Source organism: Callionymus lyra, chromosome 4 (assembly GCF_982586985.1).
Source record: "Callionymus lyra chromosome 4, fCalLyr1.hap1.1, whole genome shotgun sequence".
Classification (NCBI taxonomy): domain Eukaryota; kingdom Metazoa; phylum Chordata; class Actinopteri; order Syngnathiformes; family Callionymidae; genus Callionymus; species Callionymus lyra.
The window spans coordinates 36,726,675-36,748,741 of record NC_141821.1 but is presented as its reverse complement, the minus strand read 5'-3'; the positions used below and the strand labels follow the sequence as shown (position 1 = coordinate 36,748,741).

Here is a 22,067-nt window from a genome sequence, read left to right as displayed (position 1 = left end):
GCTGATGGATCAAATGTCATGGCTCATGTAAAGGAAAAAATAATGTTTCGTTCGGTCATGTGACAGCCGATGGCCAGTCCTGAGTGGACTCTTGCCTCCAGTGTCTCTCAGCAATTCTTTTTTTCACCGACAGCTGGTTAGAGTTTCTGAATGTTCATGCTCTGATTGGTTTGGCTCTGATGTACCGCAAGAGTCTCTCTAAGTAATTGAAGCACCTTGAGAGTGTTTGTTTATAGACATAAGCGGCCAAGAGGGATCCGATTTGAAAGCCCCTCACCTGCAGTGGAGAGTCCAGGATGTCGTCTTCTTTGACCATCTGCGCGTGTTTGCTCGTGGGCACTTCATACGTCATCACGCTCCAGCTGAAGGCAAAAAATAATCTTATCTGCTTCTTAAATTTTAGAACATGTAATAGTAAGTAAGTAAGTAAGTCATTTTTATTTGTATAGCACTTTTCCAGACCAGGGTCACCAAGCCCTTAAACAATCAAAACAATATTCAATAAAGTATATATTTTAAAGATCAAGATAAAACTGATAACACAAGAGGAGTTCCAGAAAATCAAGGAAAAGCCTGCACAAATAAAAACGTCTTAAGATGTTTCTTAAAGGAGTCAGTAGATCCATCAACCAAACAGAGAGAGGAAGATCGTTCCAAAGCTTATGAGCAACAGCCTGGCAGGATTTCTCTCCTCTGGTCCTGAACCGTGTTCAGGAACCATCAGTAGATTCTGATCCACAGACCTCAGAGCCCAAGCTGGCGTGTAAGGCTGGATCAGATCACTGATGTAAGGAGGAGCCTGAACATGAATAGATCTGAAAGTAAGAACCAGAATTTAAAAGTTGATCCTGAAATAAACTGGCAGCCAGTGAAGAGTTTTAAGAATCGGAGAAATGTAAGTTCTTCTACTAGAGCCGGTCAGAATTCTCGCTGCAGAGTTCTGAATCAACTGCAGGACAAGACAGCTCCTTCCTTCCTCCAAGACATGAAAACAAACTGTTACAATAGTCCAGACGAGAAGAAACAAACGCTTGGATTACAAGCTCCAGATCATGTTGTGACAATATTTTCCTAAATTTAGAGATTTTTCTCAGTTGAAGGAAACTGGTCAGTTTCCTGCAGTGTTGAACTAGAGACATGTCTTTGTCAAATACAACACCTAGGTTTCTCAGGCTCATTTTGACAGGCCTCCCCGTTTCATCTTCCTGTTGTCTGATGGTCTCTGCTAATCTTGATGTTAAAAAGAAACTCAAAACAGCTCCTTGACTATGGGCTTAGAATAGTGCCACCTGTAATTTGCATCGGAAAAATATATTTAGCTGATAAAAGAATATTCACTTTGAAAAAACATTTTAACTGAAAATAAATAAATAAATAAATAATGGTATTGAAAATATATTTTCATGAAAAAAAATAAAATGGTTGAAACTTTTTCAAAACTAAAGTAGGAAAACCACACGGTTATACATACATTTGAGAGTTGAAGAGATTTTATGTTTTTTGTCTTAGAAATACTACTTAATTTTCTAAGTTTTATTTACCTTCATTTTAACTTTTCATACATTGTTTTTTAACCAATATTTTAATTTTAAATTCCATTATTCCTAATTCCTGCTATATTATTTTCTGACAATAGTACAGTATTTTCTTTTTTAAAGTCAGTTTAAGATGACAGTGATCGAAGCTCCTGTTAATCTACGGATTATGAATGCCAGAGACGGAGTTACATTTCTCCCTTCAACTGTGCTAAAGCAGGAGCACAATGTTGGCATGTTCGCTCATATGAGGTGTAAACTATAGTAGAAAGTTGACGTGACCCATGAGTGGCATTTCAAATATGCGGTCTGGAATGTACACTAACCCTCTGTTGAGCATAGAACGCTGCAAAATGTGTGGGTGACTTACCGGTCTAACATCTTAGTGGTGGCCCGTTCCAGCTTCTCTAGGATCTGAAGCAGCTGTGCGTCGTCGTCACACAGACCTCCCCAGCCCAGGACCCGGGCCAGATCGTTACCTGTGCCCAGAGGAAGGACCCCCAGCTGGCACTGCAGGAGGGTTCAAGCAAAGAATGTGGACTTGAGGATCAGATGTCTCACCATTCCGACATCATTGGTGCAGTAGACCAGTTTAAAATCAAATCACAAAACACCTGGCTGCTACTTTGTTTGAAACACATTTGTGATGTAATCCATCTTCAGACGATCCAAAGAAAGAAAACAAGATGGAATATTTCCAGGAGAGTTGGATTTGACTGTTTTTGTGGTTTAATATGAGTGCCGGTAAAGTTCAGACTGCAGAGAGAACAAGAAAATACAGCACCTGACTGTGATGTCACCTCCTCCTCACCTGCTTGTGTAGGTTGAGTTTATCCAGCTCAGAGAGCACCCAGCCCACGCTGCCATCTCCTCCACACACCAAGATACGGAACGTGACAAACTTTTGGAAAAGACGAAGACTGCCAAAAAAAAGTCAATCAGCGTGATGAGAAGAGTGATGTAAAAAAGACGTGGGCATTGTACCCGAGCTCTGGCCCTCCATTCATGAGGTCGAACACTTGAGCAGGGTTGAGGAGCTGCTTGAACTTGCGGAGAAATTTCACCCCCTGGTTGTCCCCACTTTTGGAGTTGACAAGAACCAGGAGAGGACTGGAGCAGGATGCGGACGTGGCTTTCCAGAATCCTGAAAGAAATGAAAGTATTTAATAAATATACTCATCTCTGATGGTAAAGACAGGAAAGAAATACTTCTAAAAAGGTACATTATTTGCAATGTTCTAGAAAGGCCAATAGTTGTGGTTCTGTGTAATCACAACAGTCTCACCATCAGAATCGATGCTGTTAAGTGCAGTTGGAGGGATGATTGACACTCGACATTGACCCAACGGACAAACCTTCCCCATTTGTTCTTTACAGCTGCCGTGGACCTGCACACACACATTTATATTTCAGCTGAGGCAGAAAGGTCATTATGTGCCTGAAACCCATGAAATGTCAGTTCTGTAACCTTTAATAAAACACTGACTTATTGCAGTGTGTGTCCTTTAGTGTGTGTGTGGATGCTCTAGCCAGGATTAAAGTCTATATACGTGTTGCAATTTAGCCTGAAACACAAAATCAAACCTTTTCTAATAAACTCTTCCATATATAGAGTTCAGTTCAACAGCAGTGAACAACAGTTTTTAACGACTTTCACTAAAAAGTCTACATGTGACATATTTAACTCCAATATATAATCAATAAACACTCATTAGACATATTACCATTGCTATTGCACACACACATTATTAGTACAATACAATAGAATCTGGCAATACGATACGTATCAACATACAGTTTATTGTGATACTGTAGAAACAAGTATATGATCGTAGTATTGTCCAGGTACTTGACTCTGGTGTTGCAGAATTTACAGATCACACGACTCTTGATGAAGTCGTAAATGCTTTCATTTGTTTCGAATATTTATTTAATTTATTTGTTATATGTCCAAACTTCCACTTTAAAAGCTGCTGGAGTTAACTGTATCCTCTGGTCCTCAGTCATCTCGGTCAGGATTTAATTGTTTCTTGAGCTGCAGAAACGCTATGACTGCTGCCATCCAGGGGCTGAACGTTCAATTGCAACACAAAGATGAATGCAATTGTAAATTAAAAATGATATAATAATAAATAAATAAATATTTTATTTTAAACAAACGTTATTAAAATATAAACCATAAAAGTACTATGATAAAAATGAAATATGTTTTGATAAAGTGAATCACTAGTTTCCTACACCCATGCTATATAATCGTATGCTAATGCTAATGCTTGTGTCGACTCTTTCTTAAGACACTCACAATGTCTTTGCACCAGAGGCAGCGCCAGTCCTGCAGCCGCCGGACGCTGCCACAATTCTTGTCGCACACCACACACCTGGCACTGACTGGCAGGTTCCCTTCCAGCCACTGGTGAGGCATCGACACCTGATCAAGATATAGAGAATGTGTGTCAATAAAAAATTCAATGTTTATTCTTCATTGATGATTGGCTCAGCCGACTGTCAGGTGACTGACTGCACACCCATTAATCAAAATAAGCAAATGTTTAAACTGGAAGACATCTTTCTTCAGCGTGCAAACCAACTAATGTCCTCATGAGATACTCTTGAGATGTCAGAGTCAAGCCACTGCTTTGAGTTCCACAATATTCCAAGTATTATTGACTAAAATGAACTCAAATTATTTGCTAAAATAAATATGTTAAGTCTATGAATCCATTCACAACATGTCCCCAAGGTTATGTGTTTGACACTTATGATCTAAAACAATCAGATTTAGGAACCTTCAAATGGCATAGTTCTCCAAATGACTTACTCCATCCTCATCCTCAATGATGTCATTTCCTATGGAGGCCAGAGTGGTCCATTTGCAGTTGTTGGTAGAGCGGACAGCACAGCGCTTATGAGCTTTGAACTTGCACACTAGCAGAAGTATCAAATAACAGAAAACATGGTTACATAGAACAATACATTGAGGGATAATAAAGTAAATCTAATCTAATCTAGTTAAAACATCTTGATACGTTGGTTTGAACCCAGTATCGTGGGATTGAGCTGGACCCGGTACACATTGTGAGATAAAGGAGTTTAAATAGTAAGAAACATTTGAATTATTGAAGTGAATTCTATAGAGATCATTAACAGGAAGAGACACATTAGGAAAATATTTGGTAACAGTTTAGATTATTAGACACCAATAAAGTAATTATTTAATTAATATTTAGAGATTAGGAGGCTTTTTACACCAAACCTTTAGTTACCACCACAAAACTGAATATAGTTAGGCTGAGAAAGTATGAAATTAGACAGGAATCAGTAACTTAAGCTACACAGTTGAAATTTTGAATTCAACAATTAAATATTTTCTTAATTTAACTAATTATTGAATGTTTAAACATTTGTATTGTAATTCAATATATTTTAATTTGTAAACAACAATAGCAATTTATTATTGAATTTAAATGGCTAAAAGGCTATGAATTAAACATTTTCTATTAAGAAAAAGTATTTTTGAATGATTGGAATTAGAATATAAAATGATCAGTAAAAACATTATTTTTTGCAAATGTTCGAAATGTAATTAAATAAAAAAAAAACCAAACAATATATATAAATATAAAATATATAAACTATATAATATATACATACTGTATATAAATATAAACTTTTTCAATATACAAATGAACAAATGATTAAAAATATAAATTATTGAATTCAATTGTTAAAAAAGAATGAATAAAAAAATCAAAAGTTTCAGGATTTCAAATGTTAAATTAATCACTTATATACTTCTATAAACAAGACACTAAAAAATAGCTAAGTAATGGTTAAAGGCTCAAGCACACTGACTGCGTACCTTCACAGGACAGGCCGTGGGAGGTGACGCCTGGAAGAGCTTCTCTGCAGACGTTGCAGAAGGTCGGCCGAGCATGTGAGCAGGCGTACCAGTTGTGCATCCCAGAGAAATGCTCCATGTTGAACTGGCTCGCCTGACGGAGCGTGAGGGAAAGACCGGAGTTATTTCAAACTGCTGAAGGAAGGATTCATCTGCTGACTCAGGAACATCAGGTTTATGTACGGAAGAGTAACGGTTCTTCACGTTTCATGCAGAAGTGAGCAGCCAGAAGGATCATCACTATTCAAACTCTGAAGTCACCCAACAGTAGATTATCTACAATTATTTAATGGCAAAAAGGTTTTTAAATGCGTTTGCAATTTTGTGACCTGCAACACACCTCATAGATTTCCCATTTTTGGACAGATTTAAGGGCCCCGATCCAATCCTCCATTTCTTTCCTGCTCTCGGCACATAACATTAATTTTCGGAACGGGGTGATAACCTGAAGGGTCAAGAGAAGAAAACAAACAAAGATTGTTACATTCAATACTACTGTCAGGTTAGAATTTAAAGCTTTCTTCAGTTCCTCTAATACTTTCATTTTTTCACATTAATATACGTCTAATAATTAATCAATAATCATCTTAAATGAATGGTATAATTCAGTGCTTTGCTATTCTCTCTTACCACCTAGTGGCACACACCATTTATTTATTATTAGCAATTAAAATACAAGAACAACGACAATGGCCGAGTTTCCCAGATGGTTCGTTCCTAAAGTTCAACCACCGTGTAGATTTAAGTGTCTCTTAAATAGATCCTGGACCTCTATTGTACTCATCCCTATGTAAGTAAGTAAGTAAGTAATTTTTATTTGTATAGCGCTTTTGTAGACTAGGGTCACAAAGCGCTTAAACAATCAAAACAATATTAAATAAAGTATATACTTTAAAGGGCAAGATAAAACTGATAACACAACAGGAGTTCCATTATATGTGTCCATTTGACTCTTTTCATTTAAATATTACATTAGAAAATGTGCTTAAGCCCCGCCCACTGAAAACACTGTGTGATTGGTCAAACATTGATGTTTGTCACTGTGCGTCATCAATCCAAGGGACTCGTTGTATAAACAAAGCAGTGAGGGATTACAGCTAGGAGTAAAGCCCATTATTACGTCATAGTGTTATTCACTCTCGTAACCTCTCTTTCGCTGAGATTTCAGATTACTTTATTAAGTAATAAGTTCAAAACATGGTCCTACTGCACTTACTGCATATTGGAGAGGAAGACTTCAACATTTGAAATATGAGAGTGAGTCAGGAGAGTTGGGTTTTCACATAAGTTGACCTTTAAGGATTGATTGATTGATTAATTAATTCATTCATTAATTGTGGCCCAGAAGACAAAGTATCTTAAGGTAAGGTAAGGTAAAACTTTACACCATCTCCAAGGGATAACCCAGCCACTCTGAGGATAAAATCAACTATTTTGTGTTAAATAAATGTATTACAGTTGGTAATGGTAACAAAAAAAACAAAAGGTAAAAGATAATTTTGCCAGATTTGTAAGAGAACTGTATAACACTTACCGTACTCCATATCTCTTCCCTCTATCCTTAAATTGAAAAACAGGGGAGCAAATATTTATTTACCGTAAAGCTATTATTGATGTTTTTGGTGCTGGTCTCTGCCACACTGGCATCTGACAGGTCCACCTCGTCAAATATCAGAGACTGGGGAGAAAGTACAAGAACATTTTTTTACATTTAATCACATGAGCTTTATAGTTCAGTTCTAGCCTCGACACATCCTAAAACTGAACACTGTCATTTTACCTTGCAGTCCTTGGCATAGTAAAGAGTCCTCCCCCTGAGTTTGAAGTACCTTCTCTTCCATCTCTGGAAGGAGCTTGTCTGCTTCAGCAGGATTCCCTCCTTCACGCTCTTCTAAAAAACAAAGAAAAGAGAGAAAATGAGCGGCCAGATCACCCTAGACAGCCATTTTAGAGATGTTTATGAAGCCCTCTGATAAAAGCGGCAGCAGGATTCGGTTCTGACATTTAAGCTTCTGTAATGAGGAGACGTGGAAGCTGCAGGCTGGTTGTCAGGTTAATAACACGTCTGGAGCACTTGAATTAATTTCACTCCGTTGTCAGCTGAAAGTGAGTTTATGGGCATTCCACTGCTCGAATTTACGATTCTTTTAATCACGGAGCATGAGGTATGTTTAACATGTTGCCTCCAAAAATGTGAAGGCCAAACAAAAAGTTGGTGGAAAAAATTCATTCCAAAAATTAACGGTCACGGAGATAGAATGTGAGAAGAAACGCAGAGAACCAGCTTGGATTTCACTATAAAAAAAACGACTGAGGGAACTAATAAAGAAAGTTGATTCATATTTATATTTATAATATTTCATGGTTGTATTCTGTAGCGTCACAAACAAAAAATGATTCTGATGTCCATCCCTGGCAGTAAAACACCATCTTCAACTGTGAATACTTGAAAACTCTACGGGTCCCTCTATTCCCAGTTAGAGTGTGACTGTGGCTCCGTGGTTTCTGTGCCGGATTTGAAGTTCATTCTGCTATGATGTGTGTATGACTTGGTTTCTGCTCTTGTTGCAAATATCAATGCTGTACTCTTGATGCTTATTCCCTTGCATTGTTTTGCCAGAGATTTTTAGCCCCTTGATAACGTATTTTTAACTTTTATTACACATATATTTGACCTAATTTGCTAGCCTTCTTTTTTCGTCCCGTATTGTTGAGTACTGGGGCCCATTATTTGGACAGATTTTAAGTTATGTAATAAATAACACTGAGACACTAACACAGATAATTTTTTTGGTGATTAGTTTAAGTTTGGCTACTTGAATACGTGTCATTTTCTTGCAAAGGTGTAAGGGTAAAAAGAAAAATTAAAGCCATCATTTCTTCAGCAAAAAAAAAAATCGATCAATTAACAGAATAATCTATTTATCAATTGATTTGAAATTATGGTATTGACTTTAGCCGACAAAACATTTTTATTCATGATTCTGTCAAAGAGAAAATATATCTTAAAAAAGGAAATCCACACTATTGTCTCAGGACTTTATATCTGAGGGCTTTCAACTCTTTTTTCAGTATGACAAACGTCTAACTTTTCTTAAATGTTATTTAATCATTGAAATATCACCAAAACTGGTTGGTATATTGAGTATTTATAAATATACAAGCGATCAAACAAATTGAACTTAAAAATGATTTTATCAACCAGTTAAATTACATTTGTATCCTTTGTACTTGTACTGTTATTTTTCTTTGATCTATGTTCTTTATCTTTAGACTTAGATTGTATCAACTTCTTCTTTCTCTATATTTCTCTTTGTTCTTGTTCTTATTTTTATGAATAATTGCTGTATTGCTGTGGCTAATTGGAAAAAAACAATTTCCCGAAGGAGACCTCCTGAGGGATCAATAAAGTTCTACCTAACCTAACCTAACTTACATGAATATGTTCAAGTCAAGAAAGAACTTTTAAAACTTTTTTTATTTTATTTTACGCCTCACCATGCCTGTATAAGTAGTATTTCAACATTTACCAACTCAAGCACTGCTCTTAAGATTTTAAAGAATAATAATGTCACTTTCTCATCATGCTGATGACTTTCCACTACATTTTCAATCCTCATGACTGACAGAATCGCTTCCATTCGCTGAAAAGGCATAATCAAACAAGGCACCAATAAATACAATTAAATATAGTTCATGTTATAATATAATTTCATCACTGCTTGAATAGTTTTTGTAGCCACGAGACATTCAGCTTTCAATTTTCAAACATTTTTTCTTCATCGACGTCTTTAAGTCAACATGTTCTGTATGTCAAGGTCAAATACACGAGCTGCTGTGGTTGCACAGGACTTATAGAGTTTTTGTCTCAGTGGCGCCCAGTCAACTCATGAATTCACTAACATGACAGCAATAACTCCAGTGGACCCAATGTGGACCCAAACCCAGCTGAAAGAAAGTACTCGTGCTGTTGTGGAGACCAAAATCCAATGTTACCAAAAATACAGGTCTTAAATTAAGCAGCTAAAGGAGGTCTTTTGGTAAAGTTAGGACTATCAAATGAACTCTAGTAAATGCTTCTATATTCAAATGAAATACTAACTTGCTAACGTTTCAAAATAATACTGATGTTCACAAGCTCAAAGGAAATTGATCATCTGAAATTGTCGTAAAGCTAACAGTGGATTTATGAATTACATTTTGATCATTAAGAATTCAATTCTTAACATCACTTGGTTCCCTCAATGTTTTTAATCATATAGCCACAGACTGAATTGGAAGCTTCATTTTAAATATGGATGGATGCTAGCTGAAGATAGAAGGGTACTCCGGCTTCTAAAGGTTAAATTGCTCTTGAACACAATGGCTGCTTGCTTGACCAAAAAGACAAAAACAGTATTTAAGGTTCATATGGAATAATCATCAACCATTTTGTTTTTCAGTTACTCACGAAAAATCTGAGGATTCAATATATTTATATTTAGGATACTGCACAACATAATCCAAGTGCTTTACAGTATTTTGGCTGTTTTCTTTCCAGCAGTCGAAAAAAATGTAAAAAAAAAAAAAAATCACATTTAGGAACTAAAAGCAATTTTGTCCAAAGGTTCCAAAGTTGGTGCTGAAATGCGTTTGCTTTCTTAAGGTATAACATAAAAGCAACTCTTTGATTTTCTGTTAATGTCTGGTGCCTATATTCCTATATTTAAGAATGTTAAACACTGTGTGGGCAGCTATTTAACTGAGCCATTTTGGATAATTAAATATTTGTTTCTTTCTTTCCTTCACTGTTACAAATTGACAGAAATTGTTATTTTAGCCATAAAAACCCGAAAGATATTTAACATTTATTTACACAATTTATTCAACAATAAATCAAGTACTAAAAGTTATTTAATGTTAACAGACACACAAGAAGGACAGTGAAATTGGGCAGTGAAAGACAATATGTTTAGTATATTTAATTCAGTAAAGTATTATATTTTTGAGGCTTTATTAGTCTATATTCATCTACATGCCTTCGTTTTAACACCTGAAACATTTGTTCACGGCTTCTATTAAAATTATGGAGCAACAGTTGTACTGATAAGATAGCACACAGTTCAGTAAATGCTTTAGTGTAGACAGTCACAAAACTGTTGCCCAAAAAGTCTGTCTCTTTGACCAGAATATTCTATTGAACCAGAATATTTAATAAATGTACAACACAACATGTTCAACACAAAAAGATTTTGGAGTATTTGAAGTGTATATCAGTATTACTCAATATGACTCGTACTTTGATCCCACATGATTACATGACATAAACCTCAAGTTACACATACAGACTTCTGAACCCTCTGTTTAACATTTAAACCTCATAAAAGATTCAACCCAATGGATCCACAAAAGCTCAAGACATCTTTCCAAACCAACTGACCTCTTCCTCCCTGAAAATCACAGGAGAACTTTCATTTGGACTGGCTTCCAACTGGTCATCGTGGCTGAGCTGGTCATCGTCCCCTTCCACACCTCCATCACAGCGGAAGAGTAGGGGTGCCATGCAGCAACCACTGGGCTGACACAACTTTGGCATTCCGATTCCAAGTATCTCCAGTAAACTGAAGCTAAGTAGCCGCTGTCAGTAGTAGTAGGCTTCCACAGGTATGGATAGGAGAAGTAACTCTCTCTTCTACTTCTCTTTCTTGAATTTACACAAACACCTCAACATTCTTTCCTTAATCACACCAACTCAGCTCTCCTTCCAGGCCGGCAGTTCCTCAAACAATACAATCTCACTTCCTGTCTATCTCACTTCCCCCCACAGGTAGCTCCGCCCACATAGGTGTGTTGAGGATCCACCTCTTCCTTTAGAACATTGCAGCCCACTTTTCATGACATACCAGCATAAGCAGTTGTCAGACGATGTGTGTTCAAGTTAGCACAAGCCCATTTCCTTGAGGCCACAATGCAACCAACAGAACCAGTCTTTCCTGTCCTGAGCACACAAAAGGCACACACTTCTAATCCATCTCTCTCTAGTACACGTGTGTGTTGGTGCAAGCATGCTTTTAAACTGTTTATCATTTGGAGCATCATGTATTTTTTATATTTACCTTAAAACAACAACGATTGTCCACAAAATCAATGATATATCAACAGAATAATATAAAACACAAAATCTTAGCAATGCTTAGAACCCATTTATATTCCTATATTTACCTTCACACTAATGTTCGCTCTAAGCTGTGCGTGTGCAACTGCACACAGCTGATCGGGTCTCCGCACAGAAATGTCTTGGTTGCCAAAAAAAAGAAAGCTACAACGTCAGGTTTGGGTTTGTCTTTATCTTAAGTGGATGTCATTTGTGAGCAGGCAGTGGCAGTGTATTTTATAAACATCTGCTTAGGCAGCTTTGCGGGGTCCTAGTTGATTTGAAGACCAGTGCGGACTTGTCAAGTGTCACGCTTTAAGCCATTCTCACACTTATATTTACCAATTTAATACTCTTGTTTGTTTTTTAATGGCCAATCGCAGAAGGCACCGCGCAGTATAAAACCAATCAGAAGCAACATAAGGCGGGTCTTGGCGTCTCCAATTATTCATAACACAAATAGCTTGATCGGGTCATCGTAACTTAAGTAATTCCTTTTTTTTTTGTAAATCGCATTCCACAGACCGGGGTCACAAAGTGCTTAACAACATTTAAATACAACAGCGCTGACATCGTACTGTGATTAAGCTATACATTGTTCAGGTTTTGCTATTCATGCACTCATGAGACGCACTTTAATCAAGTTATATCACTTAACTTAACAGTAAATTCACCAAGTCATTTAGAAGTGGTAAATAAACTTCCGGCTTTCAAATTAAGGTCAGGCAGGGTCATCTTAAACATCGCTGTTTAAAATGCACAGTTCTTATTCATGAATGTATTCATTATTTCTAATTAATTATTTCATTCATCAAATTATTCTTTCCAATACATTTAAATTGTAAGGTGGGTTTCAGATCATTTTAATGACACATTTTAGACTGTGTTAAATCAATACTTCCCATGGGTAACAATCATGGACTGCCATTGATCTCTTCTTGAAGATGTGGACTATCCCACACAACATGATATCATTTGAATGTAGAAGATAGAGAATTGATAATGAAATCATAATATTGTAGCTAGGACACATAATTAATTGTCAAAGATGACTGGTTTAACATATTACTCAATAATCTTCCCAAGTTAATATTAAATGGATGCGTTACTTGCCTGATGACAGTACGTCTGATGTTGCTCACAACAGTACAAGGGGTCGCTCAGGGAGACGATGCGTTTGTTCAGACGGCGAAAAAATTTGAGGGAACATTTCTTCACACTGCCCAAAAATGAAACTGTGCAAATGCACAATTTCGTCATTACAGCATGACACATCAAAAGGAAGGAGTGATAAGGAGATAATATGCTAATCCAAAATGTCACTACACTACTTCTTCTTTAGTTTTTGCTGAACGTGATTTGACACATTTTATTAACATTATATTTTGATGTGTTTCAATTTTTGGGACTATTTCACTTTACAAATCTGCTCCATTTTAACTTATAAAAAAGCTTTATAAATAATGAAATGTGATATAATGACATTTATTCTTCAACCATCTGACATTGATCAGAAATACAGTCCCTTGCTCTGCTTGCACTCATAAAAACTTAGACTATAAATATAGGACCATAGAATATCCTTAAATGGGCCGCAAGGTTCAGACCATTTTTTTTTTAATGAATAAATAAATAAATGTAATACCCTTAAGTCCAATGACATGGCCCAGTGTCAACCTCCTCAAACATTTTCTTGTTGACACTGGGACCTGTTTGTACAGATCGTTCTGTTTACAATACAGAAAGAATAAAATTGCCTCTTTATTGAGCGCGTTCACAAACATTGCACTTAGTACGACTGGAACAACAAGTATAATGGTCCCAAATGAGACTTGCTTTGACCGTTCTACATTTCTAAACACGGAAAAAATTAATAGAGATAATTGATGTCAATGAGGCAAGTTACATTTGGTACTTTTCAGTCTTCAGTTTAAATTTAAGACCAACTCGACAATCAACCATCATTGAAAACTAAAGCAATGTAACTGCTGGACAGCAAATATCAGTGAAATAACATCTTCACATGTTGTCCAAAGCAAAGGTTTCTTTCCAACATTGCTACATGAACACACACTGAAGTAGAACCTCAACGATCATCTACTGTTTTCAAAGTTCTGCTGTTGTGATCGCGCATAAATCTGAAATCTATCTAAAATACGTAAAGACTTTGGGATTTTGTTTTAAGACATTTCAATGCCAATGAAGGCTTTATTTTAAGATTCATGAATTAAATGCTGTTTAAGATGAATTAAGACTAAGCTTGGGTCCTTTTATGTGACAAAGCAGACCATTATATTTCTATAAAATAAGTAGAAAATAAAGGGCTTAATAACCTCAATAATGGTGATAGAAGAAAGTAATTTAAAAATAATTTTGGGCTTTTATAAGACATCACTCAGAGGCTGGTTAACTGTAGTAGAAACATAATTGGTCATGTTGACAATAGATTAGTGATCGCAGGTGTGTTTTGTCTGGAATTTAAATCCAGTCAAGGACAAGCAAATGTCCTCAAAAGTGTTCTCAAAGAACACAGCTGTGTGTGTGTGTGGGGGTGTGTGTGTGTGTGTGTGTGTCCATGTGAGTCTGCAGTCCTACACACCATCATCAGACTGCTTGCAGAGTCAGATCAGTGTCTCACCCGCCAAAGTGAATTAAAGCCTGAGGGAGTTGTCTAAATGTGCACAGTGTGTTTGTGTGTGTAGGTGTGTGTGATCCCTGCCAGTCTGCGTATCACTCCGTCTTTAATGAGCAGAAACATGCTGTTCCCTACAGACTCACTTGCTGACACCAACCAACTCACCCCATCTGTTTCCGTGTCTCTCCCAAAAATCGTCAGCTATGATAAAGTCGTACCAAACATATTCTCTAAGATGTGTCAACATATTCCATACACACTTAAAATATATTACACAAATATTTTTCTGCTCTCTCACCTGCTACATGATCTTTTTCTAAACTTTTTCGTGACAGGATATAAAGGACATCTGGACAACCTAAACATGTCTTCATAACTAAAAGCTCTGCAGTCATACGCCTGAAAGAAGTTTCTGAATGCAGTTCTTGGATGCATTTGAAGCTCAGAAGGTGGCACTCATGGTTTAAAAATGATGCAAAGTTTCATTGAGTTAGTGATTTAGAGCCACAGATTATAGAGCAGAGGGTGCCAACTGTATCACTGGCTGCAACTAACCGTTTTATGGCAGAGGAAGTGTCACCTATTTTACCATTGATGTGAACAAAAATACAGAAGAGAAGGATATTTACAATTAAAAAAAAGTCATACTAAGGTTGATTTAGAAAAAGGTTTTGAAATAGGGTACTGTGTTTTACATTAAAAACAATGTATTCAATTCTTAAAATCTTACATTGATTAAAAGAGGGTTTTTACAAGCTTTTACACGGATAACAAATTATAAACATAAAAAAAACAACCTGTAAAAAGGTTATTAATTGTAAAGTGACTGCAAGGGACGCGGAGCTCTACAATAAGATGTGTTTGTTTTGTTCATGTGACGACTAAGATGGGAGAAGTAAATATAGCCTGAAAAAATGTAAATTATGAAATGTGATTTATACGTTTTGTTTCCTATAATTTAATGACTTTTTAAAAGGGGCTCTACGAGAATAAAGAAGTGTAATCTGAAAACTACTGGAAGGCTTTGCTGTAATGGCATATGGAGGCTTTTGGATGAAAACAGAACTTATATAGCCAGTTATATAACCAGTTACACAAAGGTTAAAACTCTCAACTACACATTTCTACACTGATTATTACTAGAGGACCCCCAAACATACTTTATTTACCTGTTGCTTTAGATGAAAACTTTTTTTGGTTACTATTAAATATTTCATGTCCTTTCTTTCCAGAGGGTGACTATGGCCAAATATCAAAGGAACAATTCCTGTGGAAAGGTTTGGAGACCAAGTTAGGGAGACAAGACACCTGCAGAGAAGAGACAGTAGACATGCTGGACCAATAATGTTGAGGTGAAAGGAAGAGAAACTAGTACTTTGCTTAGACTGCTCTCTCATAGCATTAAGAATAGGTGAATGGATAGATGTCGTGTGGCAATGTTACAGGGACAAAAATATCTATGAATTAAGATTCTTCTTTCAAAGTGTTAAATGACTTCACATCACATAAAAAGCTAAATCGAAACCAGACAACATTAGCCCTCAGTAGACTTGTTAAACAATAGACAGTACTTTTTGCATCAGGAAATTATAGATGATAAGTCCTCTTTTTTAACCGCAGGTGCTTGAAATTACACACAATCTTGGAAATACACACCTTAAAATGGTTCCAATAAAGCGGATGTGCAATGCTATCGCTTTCCCTAAACAATTGGCAACAGCTGTTTATTCATGAGTAACTGGGAGTAACACAGGCGCTGACATTTTCATGTGTTTCTCTGCCAGCACAAATTAAAAACGACACACGCAGACTGTGGCGTCATTAGACCCTGTGTCTCTTCAGGCGCAGTTATGTTTTTCTAATCACAAGGCCACACTGTCCCTGAACGAACACCTGCAGAATCTTAAACTCGTCTTTCCCTGAGAGCCGTGATCTCACACTGGCAGTTCTCCTCTTTCTCCACTGGATGGCAGACCAAGAGAGTGGGCTGGGGAGTGGAAAAACAAGGTCAAGGTGAGCAGAGAGGCAGGTTGGAAAAAAAGAGAGAAAAGAAGCGTGACAGAAAGATGGCACGAGAGAGGATCACAGAGATATATATAGATGAGAAGGATGGGAAATAGCGCTGCTGTTTATCATGTTCAAAATGCTGCCTCCAAGCTGTGTTTGTGGGTGTGAATAGAACTGCAGGGAACCTCTTCTGTTTAACTCTCTTTGTATATGCAGAGCTCAAGTTTATCGTCATGTAAACCAGCCGTGTGTTGACTTGTGTCGTTAGATATAACTAGATAAATAATGAAAACCGTCTTGTCTCAACATTTGTGATCAGAAACCTTCAACCTGTGTCACTGCACATAAATGATCTTTTTCAAGTCTGAAGTTTAAAATATTGCAGACATGGTGACAATTTATTGGGAAAGTTCACTCTTCAATAAGAATCCTAACATGCCATGGATAAGACATAATAATAATCAAATACTATTAGTTTTATTTAAATGATATTTCAGATGAATAGCATTAAAATGGGGCTTAAATAATAACTTTTTTTCTCCACAAACCTTTTTTATCTCAATTAATTTTGTCGGAAAAGCTGAAAATAGTTTAGAACAGTGACAATAGATGTTTGACTGTAGCAGAGTATACAGAAAGTATATGTTTGTAAATGTATGATGTATACATCATGTATGTTCATCATTCAATCAAGAAGTGGTTTTAAGACTTTATAATAAAACCCACTCATTGAATGAATGAAACCACCAGGCTTGTTGCCATTAATCCAAACCTCATCTAACATCATCCTGCCGATTTGAATTTAGTTCTGCTTTTGGTTCTCTCGTAAGACCGTATCACACAGTTACAATCACGCAGAAACATTTTGAATCAACTTTCAAGAAAGATGTTTTTTCCACTCCCATATCTCATTTTATTAATTAAGCATAGCCCTTCTGTCCTTCAGTGCGGTCATCGTGCCAGGAGGTCAAATAAGCCGGTCGGCTCAGAGTGAGAAACACAGCCACAGTGATTGTTTGAAATTGCTTGCATCATCCGTCAAGCATAAGCAAGCTGTCCGGCCACACACACATGCACACACACACACACACACACACACACACACACACACACACACACACACACACACACACACACACACACACACACACACACACACACACACACACACACACACACACACACACACACACACACACACACACACACACACACACACGCTTAAAGAAGCGCACATACACAGAGTCGAAACAAGGCGTGGGAGGACTTTGCACCATGGCGACCACATCCTGTCTCATGTACTCTTCTGCGTTTATTAATAGAGACTACTAACAACTGATATGTGCAGAAAACAACCTGAAAGAAACCGTCAGTGTATCAGTTTCAGAGAGACAATGATGACATCCAAACACATTCCTTATTACTTAATTTTTGTGTGTTTTCAAAACACAACCCTTTGTATCTCATCGGCTGGTGTGGTTTGTGCACTGAAGGACACAAAAATTGTCGGTGCTGGTGGGAGGGAGGATTGCCTCCGAGCATACGGACATACACAGTCTAGCTCCGAGGCTGTATAATCCTCAATATGCACACTGAAGAAACTCTGCTATAAGAAGTAATACAATGATGTGGCACAAACAAACACGTGTAATCAGCTGGTGTTTTTATCTGGCGTACTACTCGCACTGGAACTCACGAGAGAGGAAAGATGTGTAGTAAGAAGTGTGTTTTTCATCTGGTTTGGTGATGGGCTGTCAAGCTTTAGTGTTTCTCATCTCTGGAGGATTTTGCCACACAGCTTATGGGACACATGGTGCTCATGCGGAGAGAGCTGACAAAACACACAAAATAACCTCTCTCCTCTGTCATCCTCAAGAGGTGAGGGATTTCCATGGCAACTTCAGGGGTTTTTCTCTCACCTCACTGCAATCTGATATATTTAGCTCACAATACATTTTGATATGATATATTTAGCTCACGATACAATTTGATAAGATATATTTAGCTCACGATACAATTTGATATGATATATTTAGCTCACGATACAATTGGATAAGATATATTTAGCTCACGATACAATTTGATAAGATATATTTAGCTCACGATACAAAATGATATGATATAATTTGCTCACGACACAATTTGATATGATATAATAGCTCACAATACAATTTGATAAGATATATTTAGCTAAAGATACGATTTGATATGATATATTTAGCTCAAAATACAATTTGATAAGATATATTTAGCTCATGATACAATTTGATAAGATATATTTAGCTCATGATACAATTTGATAAGATATATTTAGCTCATGATACAATTTGATATGATATATTTAGCTCACGATACAATTTGATATGATATATTTAGCTCACGATACAAAATGATATGATATAATTTGCTCACGACACAATTTGATATGATATATTTAGCTCACGATACAAAATGATATGATATAATTTGCTCACGACACAATTTGATATGATATATTTAGCTCATGATACAATTTGATATGATATATTTAGCTCACGATACAATTTGATAAGATATATTTAGCTCACGATACAATTTGATATGATATATTCAGCTCCGGATATAATTTGATATGATATATTTAGCTCACGATACAATTTAATAAGATATATTTAGCTCACGATACAATTTGATATGATATATTTAGCTCACGATACAATTTGATATGATATATTTAGCTAAAGATACAATTTGATATGATATATTTAGCTCACGATACAATTTGATAAGATATATTTAGCTCACGATACAATTTGATATGATATATTTAGCTCACGATACAATTTGATATGATATATTTAGCTAAAGATACAATTTGATATGATATATTTAGCTCACGATACAATTTGATAAGATATATTTAGCTCATGATACAATTTGATATGATATATTTAGCTCACGATACAATTTGATATGATATATTTAGCTCACGATACAATTTGATATGATATATTTAGCTAAAGATACAATTTGATATGATATATTTAGCTCACGATACAATTTGATAAGATATATTTAGCTTACGTAACAATTTGATAAGATATATTTAGCTTACGATACAATTTGATATGATATATTTAGCTCACGATACAATTTGATAAGATATATTTAGCTCACGATACAATTTGATATGATATATTTAGCTTACGATACAATTTGATAAGATATATTTAGCTCACGATACAAAATGATATGATATAATTTGCTCACGTCACAATTTGATATGATATATTTATCTCATGATACAATTTGATAAGATATATTTAGCTCACGATACAATTTGATATGATATATTTAGCTCACGATACAATTTGATATGATATATTTAGCTCATGATACAATTTGTTAAGATATATTTAGCTCATGATACAATTTGATATGATATATTTAGCTCACGATACAATTTGATATGATATATTTAGCTCACGATACAATTTGATATGATATATTTAGCTAAAGATACAATTTGATAAGATATATTTAGCTCACGATACAATTTGATATGATATATTTAGCTCATGATTCAATTTGATATGATATATTTAGCTCACGATACAATTTGATAAGATATATTTAGCTCACGATACAATTTGATATGATATATTTAGCTCACGATTCAATTTGATATGATATATTTAGCTCACGATACAAAATGATATGATATAATTTGCTCACGACACAATTTGATATGATATATTCAGCTCCGGATATAATTTGATATGATATATTTAGCTCACGATACAATTTAATAAGATATATTTAGCTCACGATACAATTTGATATGATATATTTAGCTCACGATACAATTTGATATGATATATTTAGCTCACGATACAATTTGATATGATATATTTAGCTAAAGATACAATTTGATATGATATATTTAGCTCACGATACAATTTGATAAGATATATTTAGCTTACGATACAATTTGATATGATATATTTAGCTCACGATACAATTTGATATGATATATTTAGCTCACGATACAATTTGATATGATATATTTAGCTTACGATACAATTTGATAAGATATATTTAGCTCACGATACAAAATGATATGATATAATTTGCTCACGACACAATTTGATATGATATATTTAGCTCATGATACAATTTGATAAGATATATTTAGCTCACGATACAATTTGATATGATATATTTAGCTCACGATACAATTTGATATGATATATTTAGCTCATGATACAATTTGATAAGATATATTTAGCTCATGATACAATTTGATATGATATATTTAGCTCACGATACAATTTGATATGATATATTCAGCTCCGGATATAATTTGATATGATATATTTAGCTCACGATACAATTTGATAAGATATATTTAGCTCACGATACAATTTGATATGATATATTTAGCTCACGATACAATTTGATATGATATATTTAGCTCACGATACAATTTGATATGATATATTCAGCTCCGGATATAATTTGATATGATATATTTAGCTCACGATACAATTTAATAAGATATATTTAGCTCACGATACAATTTGATATGATATATTTAGCTCACGATACAATTTGATATGATATATTTAGCTCACGATACAATTTGATATGATATATTTAGCTAAAGATACAATTTGATATGATATATTTAGCTCACGATACAATTTGATAAGATATATTTAGCTTACGATACAATTTGATATGATATATTTAGCTCACGATACAATTTGATATGATATATTTAGCTCACGATACAATTTGATATGATATATTTAGCTTACGATACAATTTGATAAGATATATTTAGCTCACGATACAAAATGATATGATATAATTTGCTCACGACACAATTTGATATGATATATTTAGCTCATGATACAATTTGATAAGATATATTTAGCTCACGATACAATTTGATATGATATATTTAGCTCACGATACAATTTGATATGATATATTTAGCTCATGATACAATTTGATAAGATATATTTAGCTCATGATACAATTTGATATGATATATTTAGCTCACGATACAATTTGATATGATATATTCAGCTCCGGATATAATTTGATATGATATATTTAGCTCACGATACAATTTGATAAGATATATTTAGCTCACGATACAATTTGATATGATATATTTAGCTCACGATACAATTTTATATGATATATTTAGCTCACGATACAATTTGATATGATATATTTAGCTAAAGATACAATTTGATATGATATATTTAGCTCATGATACAATTTGATAAGATATATTTAGCTCACGATACAATTTGATATGATATATTTAGCTCACGATACAATTTGATATGATATATTTAGCTCATGATACAATTTGATATGATATATTTAGCTCACGATACAATTTGATATGATATATTTAGCTCATGATACAATTTGATAAGATATATTTAGCTCATGATACAATTTGATATGATATATTTAGCTCACGATACAATTTGATAAGATATATTTAGCTCACGATACAAAATGATGATATAATTTGCTCACGACACAATTTGATATGATATATTTAGCTCAATATACAAAATGATATGATATAATTTGCTCACGATATAATTTGATATGATATATTTAGCTCACGATACAAAATGATATGATATATTTATCTCATGATACAATTTGATATGATATATTTAGCTCATGATACAATTTGATAAGATATATTTAGCTTACGATACAATTTGATATGATATATTTAGCTCACGATACAATTTGATATGATATATTTAGCTCACGATACAATTTGATATGATATATTTAGCTTACGATACAATTTGATAAGATATATTTAGCTTACGATACGAT

At 34.9% G+C, this 22,067-nt stretch overlaps 1 protein-coding gene across 3 annotated transcripts in view; it reads right to left on the bottom strand.

Moving 5' to 3' along the window:
* The window catches only part of LOC148082831 (diacylglycerol kinase delta), a 61,022-nt gene that overhangs the window by 13,697 nt on the left and 25,258 nt on the right, over positions 1-22,067 (bottom strand). Inside the window, exons 1-12 of one of the 3 annotated variants that reach the window (XM_087790094.1) lie at positions 10,853-11,129; positions 7,214-7,324; positions 7,031-7,111; positions 5,774-5,878; positions 5,395-5,527; positions 4,354-4,460; positions 3,838-3,963; positions 2,821-2,923; positions 2,520-2,679; positions 2,347-2,455; positions 1,906-2,045; positions 278-362 (exon numbers count right to left, since the gene is read on the bottom strand). In XM_087790094.1, the coding sequence (XP_087646220.1) occupies positions 278-362; positions 1,906-2,045; positions 2,347-2,455; positions 2,520-2,679; positions 2,821-2,923; positions 3,838-3,963; positions 4,354-4,460; positions 5,395-5,527; positions 5,774-5,878; positions 7,031-7,111; positions 7,214-7,324; positions 10,853-11,008 (1,416 nt within the window). In that variant the 5' untranslated portion in view covers positions 11,009-11,129. Of the gene's footprint in view, positions 1-277; positions 363-1,905; positions 2,046-2,346; positions 2,456-2,519; positions 2,680-2,820; positions 2,924-3,837; positions 3,964-4,353; positions 4,461-5,394; positions 5,528-5,773; positions 5,879-7,030; positions 7,132-7,213; positions 7,325-10,852; positions 11,130-22,067 lie in introns of those variants that run through there. The other 2 variants (XM_087790093.1, XM_087790092.1) reach the window with 2 other exon arrangements.